Source organism: Limulus polyphemus, unplaced genomic scaffold, assembly GCF_000517525.1.
Source record: "Limulus polyphemus unplaced genomic scaffold, Limulus_polyphemus-2.1.2 Scaffold47, whole genome shotgun sequence".
Lineage (NCBI taxonomy): Eukaryota > Metazoa > Arthropoda > Merostomata > Xiphosura > Limulidae > Limulus > Limulus polyphemus.
This window is the reverse complement of record NW_013665657.1, coordinates 992,544-1,014,118: the sequence shown is the minus strand read 5'-3', so window position 1 is coordinate 1,014,118 and position 21,575 is coordinate 992,544. Positions and strand designations below refer to the sequence as shown.

The 21,575-nt window shown below is 36.5% G+C and overlaps 1 protein-coding gene across 3 annotated transcripts in view; it reads right to left on the bottom strand.

Moving 5' to 3' along the window:
- The window catches only part of LOC106462658 (phosphatidylinositol-binding clathrin assembly protein LAP-like), a 66,993-nt gene extending 51,686 nt beyond the window's left edge, over positions 1 to 15,307 (bottom strand). For all 3 annotated transcript variants that reach the window (XM_022390238.1, XM_022390241.1, XM_022390244.1), the window contains exons 1-2: positions 14,950 to 15,307; positions 8,803 to 8,945 (exon numbers count right to left, since the gene is read on the bottom strand). In XM_022390238.1, coding sequence (XP_022245946.1) covers positions 8,803 to 8,945; positions 14,950 to 15,085 — 279 coding nt within the window. In that variant the 5' untranslated portion in view covers positions 15,086 to 15,307. The remainder of the gene's footprint in view (positions 1 to 8,802; positions 8,946 to 14,949) is intronic.
- Positions 15,308 to 21,575: the final 6,268 nt, after the last annotated feature.

Below are 21,575 nucleotides of genomic sequence, written 5' to 3'. Positions count from 1 at the left end.
CTCAATGTCACAATCATCTAGCATGGTATATGATCACAGGTCATTTAGTGCAAATTTAAGACTATGTATACCTGCTCAGACAACACTCGCCACAGAGTGAGATCCAAATTTGCAAGAAAGGCCCCTACAAAAAAATAAAATGAATGGAATACTTACTTCTCACAGAGAAAAAGATTATCACAAAACAGCAACAGGAGGTATGAGAAACCCCCAAAGAGCAGGAAATGGTTACGTGAAGGAGATGGTGAGATGTAAAGGTATGCACAGTGGTACACATACCAGCACTGATGATGTCCTCCAAAGTAAGTTGATGGATCTGATGGGAAGAAACTTGAAAAAGTTGACAATCCTCAGGAGAAATGAAAGAATATGCAAGGCAAATCCAACCCATAAGAAATAGGGGAGAAAGGTCACATTAGAGGTTACGAATCCAAGGAAGAAACAAACAGACATGGGAACCATGGAAGGGAGCAGTGCATGTCATATACCATCAGAGAGCCCCGACCAGAGCAAAGGAGCTGGTCAGGATCAGAATGCTCATGAAGGTGGAATATGGAGGGAAGGGAAATGGTTGCAAAAGTAGAATTACCCTCTCTAGCAGCTGAAGTTTTGGGCATAAAAAAGGAGAACATAGGAACTGTGAAACAAAATGTGGTGAATATCAATTGTGAACACAATGGAACGATGATGTCCATACACCAACATGAGCAGGAAATTCAAGGAGAGGTGATATAATGAACACGAAGTCAAAGGTTCAAATGGAAGATGGTAAGAGCATGGAGGACCACAACGAGGTTCCAATCAGGGAGGGAAACAGAGCAAGGAGGACAGAAACACAGAAGGAACAAAACAACAGGGATGAAACTGGTGATTGGAAAACACAAGCAAAATTGGTAAGCCAAAATATGACAGATAACATCACCCTATAGCCTGCAACTGAGGAAACCAAAGGCTCCTGTCAAAAAGTCAATTCAAAATGTATGTTATGTGAAGAAACAGCAGGACGGGATGGATGATAACTCTATCTGACAAACCACCACAGAGGAAAGAGAATGGATGGATGATGCACACCTGAGTGGGGCTGATGAAGGAGTGTCAGAGATAAATGAAGAGGAAAGGGGGTGACACCAAAAGCTGGTGCAGCGGTGGAAACAATGTTTGAGCTGCCTGATATGGAGCCACCAACAGAACATGACACGGAGTGGTCTGAATTATAGCAAGGATCCTTGAGAGGAGAAAAATATGAGTATATGCATATGGATACCAATATGACCAATCATGACTGAGAGCATTGCTGCTCCTGCCAAAGGAAACTACAATTGGGGAAGTTGTGTATTGAGATGAATGGCAAAATCATCAAAATTTGAGACACCCCACTGAGCACACAATCCCTGAAAAACATGACGATCCAAATAACACTCCACTGAGAGAATGTTGTTGAGATGGGATAACCGATCCATGACCAGATTTAGGGCATCCAGAATATGACATGCCAACAAAATGATGTGATGGCTGTGGGCAAAATACAGAAGATCCAGTGTTTGGAAAAAAAAGGTATCTCGACCTAATGGCTCCTTGCTTGGTGATGTACGAGACCACCATAGAATTGTCAGAATGGACCATTACCAACTGGCCCCAAATATCTTGCATAAAATGATGTAAAGCTCAATGAACAGCAAGACATTCCAAGAGAATGATATGGAGAAAGGACCCAGAAAGAGTCCAACATCCCAAAACCTCCCGAGTGTTGAGATATGCCACCCAACCGAAAAGAGAAGCATTCATAAAAAGGTAACATTCCAGATAAGGAGAGGGAAGGAGAACACCCACAGTAATATTTTCCTGATCCAACAACCATACAAAGTCAGCCTGTAAGGATAGGGGGAAAGGAAAGAGGGGCATCTAAGGGATTCCCAAAAAAGGCTCCATTGGTTTATAAAAACCCACTAAAGATGGTGCATGTGGGTGCAACCAAGTGAAATGAAGGCTCCTAGAGAAGCCCACATCCCCAAAAGAGAGAGAACCTCTTGCACAGTAGGGCCAGACTGAAAATGGACTTGAAAAACACGCCAAGATAAACCAACTATTGTGTGGATATGGCAGCTTCCTGGAGAAGAAACTGAGTATGTAGGGCTTAGTCATCATTTATGGGGAAGCAGCGGGTCATCTACATAATGGTGGAAATGAATGCCTCTAGAATGAAGCAGACAGACAGACAACTGCCCAGACCAATCAACAAAACACATATGAAGCTGAGGCAAGTCTGAATGGAAGTGCCTGAAATTGAAACACATGTCCATGATTAACAAAGCAAAGATACTGTCTGTATGCAGGTAAGATTGGGATATGGTGATATGCATCTGACACATCAACTTTTGTCATCCACAAACTTGGAGTGAAAACCCAATGAAGGGCTAAGTATGACTCCATGGTGAACTTTGGAATGAGGAGGAAGCACTTTAGCAACAACATATCAATGACTGTGTGCCAGTTCCCCATTTTTTTGGGAACCACAGACAGACAAGAGTAAAATAAAGAACAAAAAGGATATTCTCATTCGATGGCACTTCTGAAGTAAGCCCCAAACCATTTCTGAAAGACATTGGCAAAAAATGGGATCCCAAGGAGGAGGGAACGAAACAGGAGTGAGATACAATGGGGGAGGAAGGGAAGTGGAAGACCAAACCTTCAGAGATGACATTCAGAACCCACAAATCGACCACAAAGGACCTCCAAATGTGGAAAAAGGGAAGGAGTCTGGCCCTGACTCTAGAACATACTCAAAGACACTGGATAATCCAAAAACGATGCTTGTCCACATATCAATGGCAAACACCAGAAGACTGGGTAGCCATAATTGGTAAGGGATTGGAAGAGAGTTGAGACACAGGGATGGGGAACAGGTTGATGGAATAAACAAGAGTCTTCAAACACCTCTCATTGCAAAAAAGGTGCCATGCACAAGTCCTACAATGAGGTGGAAGGTAAATGAACCTGGGATAAAGTGGCATCTCAACCAAGAAGATCCCAACAGCCACATCTGTAATGCCTGGGCCAAAGAGGAATGGTGTGCCATGATAGCAAAAAGGAGAGTCTGAGTATCATCTGAAAACCCCTCAGGGGTTTAATGAACAGCTTCAGACAAAAGGTAAATGGAAGATAAAAAATGGAGAAGGGTGGTCAGAGAGAGAGAGAAATATGTGAAAATTGTGTTCGGGAAATGGTAATTGAAGTATTGGGGTTTGATCCCCACAAAGAGAGTAGATAAGTTAATCAAACCACAAGCGAAAACACATCTATACAGCAAGACTGCCAATTAATAAGTGGTTAACAGCTACAAGACTAGAGGGGGCCCTAGGGTATTGTTGCACTACTATTGGTGGAGGGTTGCTGCATAATCATTTGCATGTTAGTATACAGATATTTTATGTTAACATCCATGAAGGTAAGTAGGAGTATCAAGGCTAGTGGTGTTTGAAAATTTGCACAGATAGAGGGCAGTATAAATTAAGAAAGCTTTCTTTGAGAGGAGATAAGACATTATATCAGAAATTTTCTTTTCACTCATGCTTAAAAGTTAAGAGATGTAACATAATATAATATTTTGGGACAATATGGGACCTATTGGTCCATCCTCTAAACTAAACCTATTAATAAATAAATTTAAAAAAATCTTAAAGTCAGCCCTTATTCATATACTTATCAGGCTTTCTTTTAAACTCATTTAAATTTTCTACCTCCACAACATCTGAAAGCAATAAATTCCAGAGTTCAACCACCCTGTTTGAAAAATAAAACTGTGTTAACTGAAGCTGACTCCTACTCTGCCAAAATATGTGTCCCCTGGCCCTACTATCCTCACCATTAAGTATGAAAAATTATGCATCAACATTACTAATTCCCTTTACAATCTTAAACACTTCATTCAGATCCCCTCTCCCTCTTCTTTTTTCCAAGAAAACACAATTTGAGAGATTTCAACCTCTCTATCCCAGGGACCATTTTAAAACCCATCTGCCATTTATTTGCCCAAATTACTAAATGATCTAAATATTTTTGTAAATCAAAAGCATCCTCTTCACAGCTAGCAACGTCCAAGACCTTAATATCCTCAGCAAATTTATTGACCATTCCTTTATCTATGCCATTGATGTAAATAAAAAAAGCAAAGGTCCTAAGACTGAGCCCTGAAGTACCCCACTTGTGATATTAAACCAGTTTGACTGAATTCCATTTGTAACAACCCCTGCTTTCTTCCCTCAAGCCACACTTCTACCCAATTTGCTAACTTATCCCCCACACCTTTAGATATAATATTTTCTTACAAGCCTTTTATGTGGCACATTGTCATATTATTTCTGAATATCCAGATACACCAAATCTACATAAGCAGCAACGTTATCAAATGTCAAAGATTTGTAAGGCAAGGTTTTCCCTTAGTGAAACCATGTTGATTATCCAATAAAAGTTAACATTTTCTTAAATTTAAACTGTATTTCCAATAATACTTACCTCTTCTCACACTACAGCTATTACTTGACTGCTAGGGTTTTCTTCCTTTGGTCTGATTTTTTGTTCAGTTATTTAATCCCCATTTCATTGCACTTGGCAATACCTGTCTTGTGACACTCTTCACTGATGTCAATGCTCCCTCTATCCTGATATTGTACATAAGCACCTGCTTCAGATAATATTATCAGTTTTTCAAGACTGTCTATATCTGCAGTCTCTAACACTGGCTATTTGTAGGAAGGTAAGGTGGGAGAGTGTGAATGGAGGTAAGTATTATTGGAAATAAATTCTGAATTTAAAAAAATGCTAGCTTCCAAAATATAATTACCTCTGCTCATACTACAGCTAGAATCCCACATTGATACAATGGAGAAGCAGGTGAGGGCATTATCTATACAGAATGCATCTGCATAGATCGTGGGTGTACCAAAAGAAGATTAGCACCCTAGTGGATGAACAACACCACATCCACAACAGGTATGCTCTTCACCTGGAACATAATTCATGCACTGGGGGTGGAATTTGGCATGATCTCTCGTCACTATTGGCCAGGCCCCAACCAGGTAACCAAGGTTCCACTGCTCAGGGTTGAAATTTTAAGGCCATGATTGTTAAATCCCACGTTGGTGGCTAGGGCATTTGGATTGCAATATATATATATATATACTTGTGAGTGGATCCCAACCTGTAGCTATAGAATGATGCATTACAAGCCACTGGAATCATGACGAGAAGGTAAGCAACACTAAAATGGACAAACTCTCTCTTCAATGTGAAGAAATCTGAAAAGCAACACCCCAAACTTGGAATGATGGGATCCTTTATGCCATACTCAACCTGAGGAAACAGAACTCATCTGGTCTAGAATTATGAACACTTATCCTTACTCCCCAATTATGTATGCAAGGTAAATTTCACTTGTCCCTGGAATTATGGGGAGGATATGGAACAAACTGTGCTCAATCAAGGACCCAAAATGAGACGACTCTGCATTCAGAATTACGAGGAAACAATGGACCCTCTTCTATGAGCAATGTACTGAAACAATACTAATTATATAGAAGGGCCATGCTCAAACTCACCAGATAGCGGAGAATCAAATCTAAACTGGTATTATTCACTGAACATGACCAAGATCAAATAGCGATCAGATGAATCAGAGAAAAGAATTGAATCCCTTTCCCATCTGACAGCGTGTTGGGTAAGAAGAACTGGTCTGAGGATGTAGAGAGAAAGAGAAAGTGATCTGTGGACAAATAATGCAAATTACTCAGACTTGATGATGTCTATAGGTTAGCAGCCATGAAAAATAAACCTGCAGATAAAGGGGATACATGGCATATATGAGTCAGGTCACAAAAAGGTGTTGTTGAAAAAGAATACATAATGTAACCTTAATATACCTAGTAGGTAACTGGAATGGTAATTTGGGACCAAGTACTTGTGATGTGAGGAATCTGGAAAGTACTTAGGACTCAAAAAAAATAGTAGTCGAGATAATTAAACAGTAATTGATAAGGCTGCTTAAATAAAGTGATTGTAGAAGATACAAAAACCTCTGACAAATAGCCAGGTCCTTGATGAGAAACACAAGACACTACCACACAACTGTCAAAGTGAAGCCTGATGATTTACCCCTTAATAAGTCCAGACTGTGAGGCATTGCCTGTTGAAAAGCAAGAAGGACAAAAACATTGTGTAGGGAATCTCTTCGTCTGTGCACAGACCCTGAAATTCCTGACTGTTGGTATATGCACCTCATCCCTGAAGCAGCAGCAGAAGACCCATATCGAAGTAGTGTCCTGACTTAACCTCTTGAGATCGAAGAATGATCCTGACTAAGGAAACTGGGGAAACCACTGAATCAATGTTTATGACCAAAGAAAGGATCACTTGTGTTCTTGTCCCAAAAGCACAAGGGATTCGAGTGATGCTTACATTCCCAGAAGAGAAAGAACCATCTGTGCAATGGGAGCAGTAGAGGTGAGTACAAGTGTGGTAACCTATTTTATAGCAATGAGCCAGATGGGAGTCAGCTGAGCTCCACTGAGAGACGAGATGAAATATAAAAAAATAACCAGACTGACAATATATTGAATTGGAGAAAGAACAGATGTCTCATTCCTGAAAGGGAAGATTGCCTTGGCTGTTTCTGAAAGTAGAATCAGGATGTGATGGTCTGACAATTGACGAGATGGTGCCAGCAGTAACCAGTCATCCATGGAATGATGTGTGCACAGTACTGTGGAATAATGGGAAGGAGAAAAAACTCGTATGATACGGCAGAACCCATGTGAAGCTGATGCGAGTCCAAAGGGAATAACCCAGAACTGCAGGTCCTGACCCTTATGCACCACAAATGCCAATAGTGGTAGGACATCACTGCTATGGTAAAGTGCAGATAGAAGCCAACTACAACCAACTTGGACATCTAAAATCCCAGTAAAAAAAATCAACACTGATTGAGGAGTGAGTAACTTGTGAACCTTGGAGAACCTAGACATTGATATAGACAAGGAAGATTGATGACTGGACACCAATCTCCTGTCTGCATAAGCCCAACAACTGATAGGAATAAAAACTCTGAAGAACTAGCAAGACTCTCTCACTAGCCCCAGACTAACCAAACACAGATAACCCTTCAGGTTGGGTGGACAATAGTGGTGAAGATGTAAACTGAATGACTAATTGTGATTCAAGGACATGCAGTACTCCTGGATTCATGATTAAGGTTACCACATATCGAGAAATTCTTGGAACTGAATCCCCACAGCCACTGAAGATATACAATAATCAACGATGCTACTGGTGATCTGACCAAGCAATAGAAACTTCTGATATAGACAGAATCTATTCTGGGTACCAATGTACTGAGAGGCTGATGTCGGGGTTGGGGACTCTCGAATAGGGATGGAACTATGACCCCCTCGAGGAGCTGACATAATTTGAGACTCCAACGATAACAGGGAGGAATGTAGAAATCGAAATTTGAACCAACATGCATGCCCAAAATGGATCCAGCTCGTTATCAATGAAAATGGTGATCCTGAGAGTCTTCTAACAAAGTGAAGTGAAAGGAAACAAAATGTTGAAATTTACAGTTGTAAGTCAGTAGACTTACTCTGTCCCATTAGGGGACATTGAACTATTCAGTGGAACTACAAACTCTGCCTTAGAACTCCAAAATTTGAGGAGCAGATGTATTATTTGAGAGTCAGAAAATGTCCCCACCTAGCAGTGGTAGGTTAAATCACAAAGTTTTGACAATGTGTCAGGTAAGACCTAACAAATCAAAGGCAGTTTATCCCAAAGTGGCCTCCCTTTTCGCTTTTTCATAGGTCATTTAAAGACTGTGTTGATTACTATAGATTGGAACAGGGTTTTGTGAGGTAAAGCTTTTTTGTTAGAGCAAAGCAACTTTGGGCCATCTGCCGCATTCACCCTAGGGAATTGAACCCCGGCCCCCAGTGCTGTGAGTCCATAAATGTACTGCTGTCCCACAGGGAGATTGAAATCCAACAGATTAAAAGAATACAGGAAAAATTGAATCTAAAGTCTCACCAAAATGTTGAGGATCGCCCTCAATTGCAGCCTCAGAGCCCCCCGGAAGACCACCACAGATACAAATATATGTCTCCATCTTACTACGAATAAGATCACTGACAGTAAATATCAGAGGAGGATAGGAGAGACCTAATTTGCCTCCATGCTGGAAATAATAATTCAGAAATTCATTCCATAAATTGGCTTGCCAATTGGAAGAAAAATTTGTTTTAAAAATTAGTATAATGATTATCTTGAAAATCAACTTGATAACACGATAATGTTCAAAGTATCTCTGAATGATCATAATACTGAGAAACCTATTAGTGATTCTTTGTTGAGAAAAAGTGATAACATTATCTGAATGAGGTAATTATATACAGTTCAAGGATAAAGGGTGCATCAATGTAGGTGGAGAGTATCACAAGATAAATATTGCCAAGGGCAATTGAGTGGGGTATAAAAGACTGTAGCAAGTGAGAAAAAATCAGACCAATGCTTAGATGGGCAAAGGAAGAAACCCTGGTGGTTGAGTAATAGCTATAAGTGGGAGAGGAGGTATCTATGTTTTGGAACTATGGAACATTTACATTTTCACAATATACACTGATTAAAACCACTACATAAAATATACTTGCATATAAAGCAATACATTATCAAATTTTTTTTTTTTAAAAGGTATGCCTCAGATGTTAAATTTCACACAAAACTCTAAGGTTTAGAAGTCAGTTTTGCAGTTCTACTAACCTCATTTCCATAACACATAAGATGATGAATTGTAACCAAAGACTTAAAAACAACAACCCATGAAGTGTTTAGTGTTCTTGCTATCAGTAGATCTGCTAATTCTGGGATGGAGACATTTGGTTCACTTGTGCAGTGTAACAGATCTGTAAACAGAAATCCACAATGTATAGAAAGTGATGCACATAATAATGAAATAAATAACTCAATAATTATTATTATGCCAAAGTTAGACTTAACTAAGGCATGGTTTATCTCCTAGACAAATATCTAATCTTTCCCAACCATTTAAAAAATGTCTGGTATCAAATCAGCTTTATTATTCTAAATTTTCTATTCCACAATAATTTCTACCTGTAAACTAATGAATGGAAATGTAAAAATAAAATAGTAGATTTGTAGAAATATAGAACATTTAATAAATTTTCTTAAATTTTTAATAAAGACCATTTAAGCTATATTCTTTATGCTTAAAAGCTGCTAGATGGAAAAAAAAAGATTATCACATTAATTCTGAGCATGTTCATAAAAAGTTAGAAAGTTTAAAAAAATTATAAAGCTCATGGACTAGATAATATTTACCCAAGGATTTTGAAAAAGTAATGGTTGAGTTTTTGAGCCACTTGCTACTATTTTTTTCTAAATTCCAGAAGATTGGAAAATGACTAATGTTACTCCTCTTTTCAAGAGAGGTGATAAAAATTGTTCTAGTAATTATAGTCTATTAGTCTTACATCAGTGGTATAAAATGTTTTTGAAAGTCTGATAAAAGATGCTTTGGAAAGCCATTTAACAAAGTTAAAATTCTGTTGGATAACCAACATAGTCTTACTAGGGGAAATCTTGCCTTACTAATCTTATGACATTCTTTGAAGTGATTGCTTGACTTGTGTAGATGAAGGTAAAGGTGTGGATTTATTTCAACTGGATTTTCAGGACATATTTGACAATGTGCCACATAAAAAAAAATCTATAGTTGTTGGAGATAAGTTGCCTCATTGGATAGAAAATGGCTGGATGGAAGAATGTCAAGTGTTTTAATATTCTCTAGAATTATTTCCACTATAGAAGTACTGTAAAACTGGCTGATCTATAACTTCCACAACAAATCTTATCACCCCCTTTAAAAAACAGGAATAACATTAGTAATTTTCCAATACTCAAGCACCTGCTAATAGTCTATTGACCTACCAAATGCGAAGGCTCTTTTATCTACCTATGACCTCCTTTAAAACCCAGGGAAAAACACTGTCTGGTCCTGATGCTTTTTCTATTTTTAATTTCTCCATCATTTTTTTTTATCACCAAGGGATTAATATCTATATGATTCAGGTCAATCCCATTACTTTCAATAGAATATTCATGGTCACATACTTTGCTAACATTCTCTCTTTTAAAAATGTAAGAGAACATTTAATGCAACCACATAACTCAAATTATTCAACAAAAACCTTGCCATCAGCATTCTTTAAAGGTCTAATGTTAGCATTTTCCTAACTTGAAAATTTATTTCATACAAATACTAACCTCTCCACAGAACAGATAGATGTTACCTCATACCTTTGCCAAAACATTTTGTGTGTGTGCCAAGCTTTTGAATGAAACTCTCATCCCTACATATAAAAATGTGCAAGTTTATACTCTTACACCAACAGGAGAGTGACACATCCTCCATGCACTATATTCCCAATGAACATTTCGTATATGTCAAAAGCTCATTCTTGATGAGGCAAAACAGACACACTAGAAGTGGAAAGGAAGGATGGGCGGTTATGTGGAGAGGTAAATATCTATTTAAAATACATTTACATATAAGGAAAATGTTAACTTCAGAAATGCTACTTACTTCTCCAAAGAACAGAGCTAGAATCCCACATTGAGAAAATGGTGTAGATAAAGAAATATAATAAACTCTTTTCTGAAAATATAGTGACAAAAATGGAAACTCGTAGAGCATATGTGTCATCCATTGGGGGGGGGGGGGGCTAATGGGAGCATCATTCAGTAGGAGACCACTTCCATCTCAAGCAGGGAATACTCTTCACTCAATACAAGTGGTAATGAAAAAAGGTAGTCAAAAGAACTCAAGTGACACAAACATAGGTAGAATGTAAAAGCTGCTAAACCAGTGCATGTTTCAGAGGATTGCACATGTGTAGTGTCAAGGGCAATAAGTCAAGCTATATGAGAAGTACATATGAAAATAAGAAGGTGCAGTAATGAATCATCCCATATCTGTGTCCTAAAAAGAATGAAAGACTCACCTGGCTGGTCACAACCACTGGAAAAGATAAAGTGTAGGAGTGGCCTATACTATACTTCAGGTAAAAATGTCTGTCCTACTTCTGATCTAGGAGTGTGTATATTCATTCTCATACCAGTGGGATTACACTGACCTGAAAGAGAATTCTTCATATCAACCTTCCCAGCAGCTCAGTACTTGGGAAGTAAGGGTTCTCCCACTTCACTAGAAGAAAATGGGAGGGAGGAGTTCACTCAGGGGAGAATACTGGAGAGATACATGGACCAACCAGGAATTATCTATCATCTGCATAAGGTCCCACATTGAGAGACTGTGCACTTGCTTCCCACAAAGCAGGAACTGGCCAGGTTTAAGAGCAGGGAATCATACTCAGGTGCTTTTTGTTTTGTTCCTTTTGAGGTAGCAGTATAGCTTGGAAGGTAAAATAAAATACTGCCAAAGCAGTCTTATGGAAAACTCCATTTCAACAGCAGGTACTCAGAAGGGATAGATGGACTTGTATAAGGGTTCTGTACAGATAAAGAAATTAAAAAGATGAGTTCCTTTCTGAGAATATAGCAACAGAATTGGTAAACTCATGGAGTGTCATCTGGGAAAAATGTGCATGACCCAAGAATCATCTGTATAATGAGTCAACAGGTGGAAAAAATGTAAAAGTCCAAGCTCCAACAGGACCAAAGCTGAAGGGTGGTTCCAGGTGTAGTTGCTTCTTTTTTATGGAATTTACAAGAAATAATCAACAACTTATCACCTTTATTGCACCAAGAGGTGTAATAAACTGCAATGTAGTGTAAACAATGTGACACAGAGGTGTTAGAGATTATTCACATCCCTGCTTGCAATGTCACATACAGGAGAAGCCATAAGATGACAAACTTTATAGAAAATGGCATAAAACAAAAGAGTAATCTCCCATAGACAAACAGATAAGTAGTATGAGGAGGATGACTAACTATGAAGGCTTAAAAGAGGTATATGAGAACTGAATAAAAGAAAAGAATGGCCAGGGAAACCAGAAGTTGCTGTTATGAACCCAAACCTAGAGGTCGAGAAGAAGAAAATGGAAGTCTAGAGAGTGGGTATTTCCCAGTCAGTTGATGTATGAAATAACAATTGAGTTGTTGAAGTAAACAAAACAGGATGTCCAGACACCTGTAACACAAAATGGTGGCAGGCCCACTGAACTGCCCAAATCTCCAGGAAACTGATGAGGAAACTTTATGTGTAGAAATAAAAGGAAACATGGGAGCATGGAAACCAGAAGTTCCATATCTCTAAAAAATAAAGGAGGTGATAAAGATTCAAAAATGAATCAGTAACTAAATGGCAGTCAATAATGAAAAGAAATTTATATTTTAAGATTTCTCAAATGTCCTAAATCACCTTTTAATTCTTTATCCTTGCTCACTAATGACAAATCTTTTTCCATGGCCTCAAATCTGGCTTTCTGAAAATTAGTAACTAAACTTTAATTTCCTGTTATGTCATCATGTAACAAAACATCAAACCTAATTATGCAATGATAACTTTTATCCAAATATTCCCCCACTAATTCTTGAAACTATATCCTCATTAGTGATTAACAATAAATCTAAAATGGCATCTCCACTGTTCAGTTTATTGTCAGATCAACTTGTTTCAATCAATCCATTTAATAGTTGTTAAGATTACAAAAATGTATCTAATGATTTTCAATTAATAGTTCATTATTTAAGTTTACCTATGTATTATCAAAGATTCTTAATGGAATTTTAGTGATTTTAATTATATTCATTAGATTTGACAATTATTAATTACATTTAATAATTATTTTATTTTGTAAATGAGCCTGATTTCTCCATTTCTCTGACTGTAAATGTTCATAAGAGTTGGGCACACTTGTGAGATATGACTCAACTTGCTTATGATTGACAGAGACAACTAATCCCCATCTCACCTGGTAACTCTTTACAAGTTAATGAGTCAATCTGAGCCTTTTTAAATAACTACACATACAGTTTAGCCTATTGTTCCAGAAACAAACCACTTTTTACACTATCACATTACCACAAACTCTGCACCACTTGCTTTCTACCAAATGAACTATACACAGACAAACCATTCAATAATTTTAAAATTCCAACAACAAAGTAATTTCTACCGTATCATAAAAATTCTGTATCATAACCATTTGTAAATCTCAAAATTTAAGATAAATTTTAATGAATTGATGGAAGGAGAAGCAAGTTGCATACCTGTCACAAACATATACTTCTTGATTATAAATCAAGAAACACAAATTATTCATTGTTATCCAATTTGTCATTAAATGTATATACCAATTGAAATCATACACCTTGCTGGTTTAAGTTCTAAAAATCATCTGAAATCCTGATGCTAAAATTAAACTTTTAAGGTCATGAGAATTTACAATATCCTTTATTTATTTATTTTTTTTGCAAGCAATTATCAATGCAAGTATTACAAAAAAACCAACTAAAATCAGAACTTTAGAAATTCCAATACAAGATACATGGAACCACACTTATATGTTACACCAAACCTGTTTTTCCAGGAGTTCCTCACACCCCCAATACTTGTCAAACAAGTAGTTTCATTGTGAAAGTAATTCAATATTAAACAGTTTAAGCATGATTTACCACCATCTTGACAAGCTACATTTGATATATAAACATATTTCTTTTACATTTTTTACTTTAGCCTTAAATTAAGTCTTTCCAAATAAGTATCTTTAAAATTACCATAATTTAAGAATATAGTGACAAAGAGCAAAAACCATGTAGAATTAAAACTTTCTACACTGATGGCCCTTTCACACTGCTGTAGCTTTAATGTGAGGATGAATATATTTTTCTTTCTACATTTGCAATATGTGGAATTTTCTTTCTACATTTGCTATATGTGGATTTTTCTTTCTACATTTGCTATATGTGGATTTTTCTTTCTACATTTGCTATATGTGGATTTTTCTTTCTACATTTGCTATATGTGGATTTTCTTTTTACATTTGCTATATGTGGATGCATCCTAGATTAACCATATGGTAGGGGTAAACTGCAAGAAACAAGCAAAGATTTCATAAGTTCAACTATAGAAATGCAATTTCAAATTACTGATTTTATTTGCTGAAACTACAAAACTCTGACTCGTTATCCTATCAGTTTAGTAATATCAGTCTGTTATGCTAGAAGTACAGTTGGATGATTAGTAAAACTTGATAGTCAATTATTTGTTGGACTACTTAAACAGTTATAGATGTTTGCTTGTAACTAAGCACATAGCTACACAATGAGCTATTGAAACCCAGTTTTTAGCATTATAAACCCTGAGACTTACCACTGAGCCACTACAAGCCATTAGTTACATTCAAGTAATTGATTGTTCTCACATGAAACTTTGACACTAGGAATAATTTAAAAAGAGTGATAACTTGAAACACTAATTTTGATTAGTTGATTATTTTCATAAGTTGTGACATTAAATGATTACACTGAACAACCTTCAAATCCAAAATGATAATAAGAAATTATAATGGTAATATATCATTTACTTGGATACTTGGAATAATCAAAAACAGTATTAACTGGAAACACTTATTTAAGTTGGTTGATTATTCTTATGGCATTAATTGAATTAATCACAATTTTGATTAATAAATCATTTCATATAACACTAATGAAAGTAACTGATGTTCGTATGTAATTATATCGATTAGTTGATCATTGTATCAATATTGTCAATAATGATACAATGATAATCATTTTAAGAAAATAAAACAGTAATATTTAAGTTTCAAAATAAACACAAGTAACAAATAAATATTTTAAAACTTAAAAAATATCAAACATGCAAAATTGCATCAAAATGTGGTTTCCTGCTTTACTTACAATCTAAATGTTTTTTCTTAGGGCCGATGATTTCTTCGGTTGTTGCCTTACAAACTGTCCGGGCTAACCCTTGGCCTGTTATCGTGTGTTTCGCCGCTGTCAACCTATCGTTTAGCGTTTGTCCCCCGGACATCATATTTTAACTGTTTTTAAGTCTATTTATTCGATAATAAATATAAACGACCAATTATACTTGAGTACTCAATATTTACGAATTACAGTAAAGCCAGAATCCTATGGACCAGTTTCAATCATCACTTTTCGACTTGTAAACTAACTGATGAACGCACCTTCCATTGCACAAGTATCATCCCACACCTCTTCTTCAGAAATTAGATGTCGAAAACCGTCGACCAAAATGGCGTTTCTCTGAATTCAACAGCCTATCAACCAATCAGTGAACTTATTTTTTCAAAGAAATAGTCTTTAATACTAGATAATTAAACGCCCACAAAACATTTTTTTTTCAATTTTTCTTTCTTATTTAAACATGTTGTATTCTATTTCTGATATATTCATTGCTTTAATATCCATGAATACTATAGTTTTTTCTATGAGATTCTGATCAAGCATTATAACTGTACTCCACCATATAAGTGACACACTTGAAAGATTTTTGCCTTTGATGATAAAAAATATGACACTTGGTACACAGTTAATGTTGCCACAATAAAGATTTTTGGCTATAGAACCATTGCAGATTTGTCCTATGACGGTCATGGCCGCCAATGTATAACACGGTCACCATGCAGTGAGTGCTACGAACCTGTGTGTGTGACATATTTGTATTGTCTTTGGAGAAAGTCTTAGTTAATTTTTCGATATTTCTCTTGAATAAGCAATGACTCACTATGCTTGCCACTTATACTGTAGCAGATCTGCAATATATAGACTTTTAATGTGCAAATATAAGACTGCTGACCTTCCAAATAAAGACAAAATGTGTTTGATGTTAACATTACTGTCGTCTATATACTTTTGTCTGCTTTCATACTATATCTAGCTTTTTTGAATGAATAAAAATGACCACAATGTATCAGACAGTAAACACTCAAAAGCCTTGCACCTCAGATATCTAATGTATTCTGTGCCAAGAGGACAAGTCTGAGGCGCCTCACTGTACAGCTGATGAAAGGTGTGGTACAGATGGAGCTAAAAGACCATTGTTGAAAATTTCCTTGGTATCTACAATAATAATTGATATATCATGATTAGATGTTGGTGTGGGTTACAAGGCAAATCTCCAACAGGACAGTTTTATGTGGCATGACTCCTGTAGACTGAAGTTCATCAGAACAAAACTTCGTGAGGAGAAAAATAAAACACAACATCACGAAAACAATGACGTCTTCAATAAGCCTCCCCTCTCAGGACTCGGGATGCATAGGCATCCACAGCGGGGAGGGGGGGGGGCAAGGGGCCCTGGAAAATGAGAAACATAATTCTTTCTTTATTCATTCAGCATATATATATGAATTGTTTACTCATTTCACAGTTTCACACTACAGTACTTCATCTGGAAAAATTTCAGCGGACGCTCATGTCGGAATGTATTGCCCTTTGGACTGAAAGATGTTTTTTTTTTGTGACAAACATGTAGCTGGTGAGGTTTTGCACACGGCCTCAACTCCTGAGTTTAATACCTATGTCAGGTAACGTGCTTTCGAAGTACATGACAATTTCTGTTCAATAAACTGAGCACAAGAGACCTGACAGCACAAGATTAAAGATACAATGTCCAGTGCTCCACAATAAAGTAAAAGAAACAAATACATATAAAGAACAGGATGCCAGAAGTATTAACCATGGTGTAACAGTCGTTGAATTTTTGTTCTGTGTTGAGGAAGCCCACATGGAGAGTAAAGTTGCACTAAATGAATAACCTGGCAAATCTATACCACACCAGGCTGGAACAGCTTGGGACTTACGTGACTGGACGTGTTCAATCCATTAAACTGAAAAATCGAGTCTTGAGTTACTTTATTGATTTGAAACACCATAAAGGTGTATTCTATGCTTGGCCCAGACAAGTAATTAGTCTTGCTCCATACATACATGAGGAGACAAGCACATGCATCTTGCTATATGTGCAATATGGTTTAATCCCACACTTCAACATTACTAGGCTGTGGGTTGTGTTTGTCACAGGAAGGATCTTCAGCTTCTTAGCAACTCATGAGATTACTAGAGCACTGGTTCTTGACAAATGTCGAGTCCTGCCCTGTTCCATGCCTTTAATGCGTGTGATATAGTGTCATACTTTCAAGAGAGGAGTAAAAAGACAACATAAAATATACGGAAGTATTTTTATGAAGTCACACCAACATTCTGCACTTTGGCTGCTAGACTTAAGTCTGTAGATGACTTGCTGGTGTTACTGTAATGCTTAGTTGTACTCTTATTTGACCAAGCCAGTCGTCAAGAGCATGTCAATGATGATGAAAGCAGTTCTACACTCAGATGTCCTTCCTCCAACACAAGTGACAACAGTCCAGTACACGAAAAGGACTACTTACCATATCATTCACTGTTGGACATAGATGATATTTTCTGTAACTGAGCCTCTATATTTTAGGGAATGGTTATAAACCAAGAGTGATGAAGGTGGCTGGGATATAAAGTGAACAACTCTTCTTGAGACTATGCAGGCATGTCACCAACAGCTTTGTTGTAGTTGCAAGAAAGGTTGCAGAGGACAATGCAAGTTCATTAAGACAGCAATCAAATGTGATTCTGAATAGGTTTATAATTAGTGGAGACAAAAGTCTGTACTTTTTGACTTTTTTGTGTACTAAATAATTTATTATTATCAATATATGTTAATAACTAGTATGCATAATCCAGTTTTTTGGTTGTTTGAGATTTTATTAGCATGTAAAATTTGATATGCTTATAGTGTCCATTATTTATATGGTTGTCATTTCCACCATAGATCAAATCTGTGATGGCCCCCTAGCCAAAGATCCTAATTAAGACATGATCTAACTGTGTAACAAATTTCATATTTTTGTCACTAAAGGAACAATTGTTCCACATATCTGCTGGAATACTAGGGGTGGAACAAATAATAGTTTTGGTCAGATATCAACTTTTGGATTCTCGGCTCATGAGATTCGATGGTATCCAGAAATTTGTTTGTAATGGTTAGTAGATGTGATCATACAAATTGAAAATGTGTCGTAGGCATGAGCTATCACTTCATTATAGGATATTGAACGAGAGGCCATTAAAGGCTCTTTAAAGGAGTGCAGAGTGAGACAATGATTTACACCCCTAGTTTCTCACTGAAACTCTCGTTTGAATTGTACTTGCCATTGCTATTGCTACCTGTAAGTGGCCACAGAATGAGTGGGCATAGGACTATTTACAGTATATTATATTATGACTATGTGTATTATGACTACCTTGACTCCCACTTTTTAATACCAGGAGAATTATGTTTATAAGATAATAGAGAGCACTAGTGGGCTGAATGACTAAATACCTATTGAGCATGGTACGTGTGCAGTAGCATCATTTCTGCATAATATTGTGAGATAATGCATTGACGGTAATGCTATCAGGTTATCTGGTTGGTCACATAATTAATATTTGATCAGATTGAATCTCATCAGATGGTGTAATATTTAGCCTATTATGGTATACTTATTCATTCGGAAAAAAAATCCCATATTGAGTCAGCAACCACAAAATACATAAATATACGCACAATCCAACATATCAAGTACACAAAAGATGACAGAAAAATTACATTGACCATTACAACTTAGCCATCAACATTAACCATGTTTGTCCTACTTGTATTACCATCTACATAAAATAAACACAAAAATAACTAAGGCAGAAATATAATAAAATGATTTATAATTATATAGTCCATGCTAATTTCTATTGCTTTGTTAGATTTCAATTCCCTTACAGCATTTCGGAAAGATTGATATATAACAACCATATCACCGGGCACAGTCTTGCAAAACGAAACAACAAAATGTCTCGTCAACTTACGTGCAAAATAACAAGTTTGCTTAGCAAGTTTATACCAGAAATATCTGCCAACATTCTCTCAAGACCTAATTTGAGTACTTGAAAAGCAAGAACCACAAATTCTCTTCAATATGTTAGATTATCAGAATTACCAGTCATGATTACGAGTCTTCAATGTTATCAAATACCTTCAGTTTTACATAAATTCTGTTATAACCCACTAAATATATAGAACAATTATCGGAAACTGTTAGACTAATCTGCTATGTAACTCGGAAAATAAGGGTGACGATGGTTTTTTCATTTGTCAATTTTAAACCGACCAACTGTTCTAATTGTTCAGCAGTCCAAAGGTTATCATACAACATTCTTATAATACTTTCCATAAATCATAATTTAATAGCTCAGAAAGCAAGGAAAACCGCTTCCTTTCAATCAACTGGCCAATAATGAAATGGCTATCACATAATGTTCTATATACAAATTCTATCGTAAAACACCACTTGATAGTTCATATAGTAAGGGTCACCCTTTCCTCCCCCTTTCATTGGTCAACCTATTGTCTACCTTGTCTTCCTAACTACTGTAAACTTGCATGTTATGGTTGAAGAAATAAACACTTAATTTTCGTAAAGCGAACTGGACTTTGCATTGTTTTTACCAAATAATAAGGACCTACCCAATGATAGAAACCATTAAAATACTTATGTCAAGAGTGGTATCATTTGAGAACAATAAGGTCTAGACCAAACTTCAAGATGACGACAGATGCTAGAATGAGACAGAAGATTTTCTGGAGATGAATAAACAGTGAAAAAAATAATTAAAAAAAGACCAGGAAGTAGCAGACAGAAATATAAAAGAAGACCACAAAAAAAGAGACAGAAAGTTAAAGAAAGACCCGGAAAAATGAAATAGAAAATTAAAGGAAGAATATGAAGAAAGAGACAGGAAACTAAAAAAAATTCTAAAATAAAAGAGAAAAATATTAGAAGAATAAAAGCAGAATGTCGGATAAAAGTCAAAGAACTTAAGAGAAGACCAAGAAGAACGACACAGAAGTTAAAGAGTGTTAAAAAAAACGAAAAATTAAATAAAAGAACAAAATCAAGATACAGGAATGTTGGAGAGGAATAAAATGAAGGAGATGTGAGATTTAACGAAAAATTAGGAGCAAAATTAAAATTGACTGAAGGCGAAATCCATATAAGATATTTAGAAATATACTGAGGAATTTCTGCAGTTGAAGTAGTACAAAAAAGAAACCTATGAAGTGCAGAAATACTGTAATTACAAAATGAAGGACTACAAAAAGACATTAATGAAATACAAAAGGACGTCACCAAAATCAAAAACGAAGTACAAAAAAGACATATGAAGTACAATAAGATTTTAACAGCAAAAACAACGACGAAGACAATAACATAAATGACAGAATAAAACATTTGGAAAATGAATTTCTAAATGCAAAGATCAAATAAGCCTCGCATGTTTCTGCATACAGCTAAGAATTCATTCCTCAAACACCTTTAAATATGAAATATAGAATAGGAGGTCCCATTTGGTCTACATCTGTTTCCACTAATGCTGTTCCATCGATGACTGTAAAAACTTTCTGGATTACTCTAAATATAGCATTACCTTACCAAGTTGCAGCACTTAGTAGACTGATTCAACAAATCACTCAATCAAGAAACCAACAAACTATGACGAAACGGTACCATGTGAGACATATCAGGCTCAATTTGAAATAATTTTATAAGTGAATAGAGAATCACAAACCATTCATTTTGCTACCCACTTAAAAGGACTAGCCTTAAAAACATTCATCAACTTTCCAGCTGAGAGCCAAAGCAACTATTAAGCATCATTGGCTACTTTATCAAACAGTTTGAAGTGGCACACTAGAAGGAAATTTCCAAAGTAAAGTTCAGGAGCAGCGTAGGGAGGAAAAAAAGAGAGCTTAGCTGATTATGCAGAACATGTGGAAAGGCTTGCCCAGTTATCTTACTGAGATGCTTTATTGAAATGATAGATTCACTGGTACGTGACACGGTAGAAGCCATAGTGGATGAGGATATACAAATTAGGTTGAAGCAAAGAATGTTTACACTTTTAAAGAAAGCTCCTAATTTGGCAATGGTCCTTGAATCCATTAAAGTCGTAGATAAATAACCAAATATACCACCCAGCAGTTACAGGATAATCTAGATCCTGTAGTACATAAACGTCATATCTCTCTGATAAGAGTCTAGAACAGTTCAAACAGTTTATTAGAGAACTGTTAGTTCAGAGTGGAAGATTGTTACAGATTTCGCACAAAGCTACACGAGGGCTATCTGCGCTAGCCGTCCCTAATTTAGCAGTGTAAGCCTAGAGGGAAGGCAGCTAGCCATCACCACCCACCGCCAACTCTTGGGCTACTATTTTACCAACGAATAGTGGGATTGACCGTAACATTATAATGCCCCCACGGCTGAAAGGGCGAGCATGTTTGGTGTGACGGGGATTTGAACTCGCAACCCACAGATTGCGAGTCGAGCGCCCTAACCACCTGGTCATGCCGGGCCTAAAGAATGGAAGAAATAAATCGCACAACGGGTATTTCAACTCCAACTTAAAAGGGCATATTGTCAGGAACT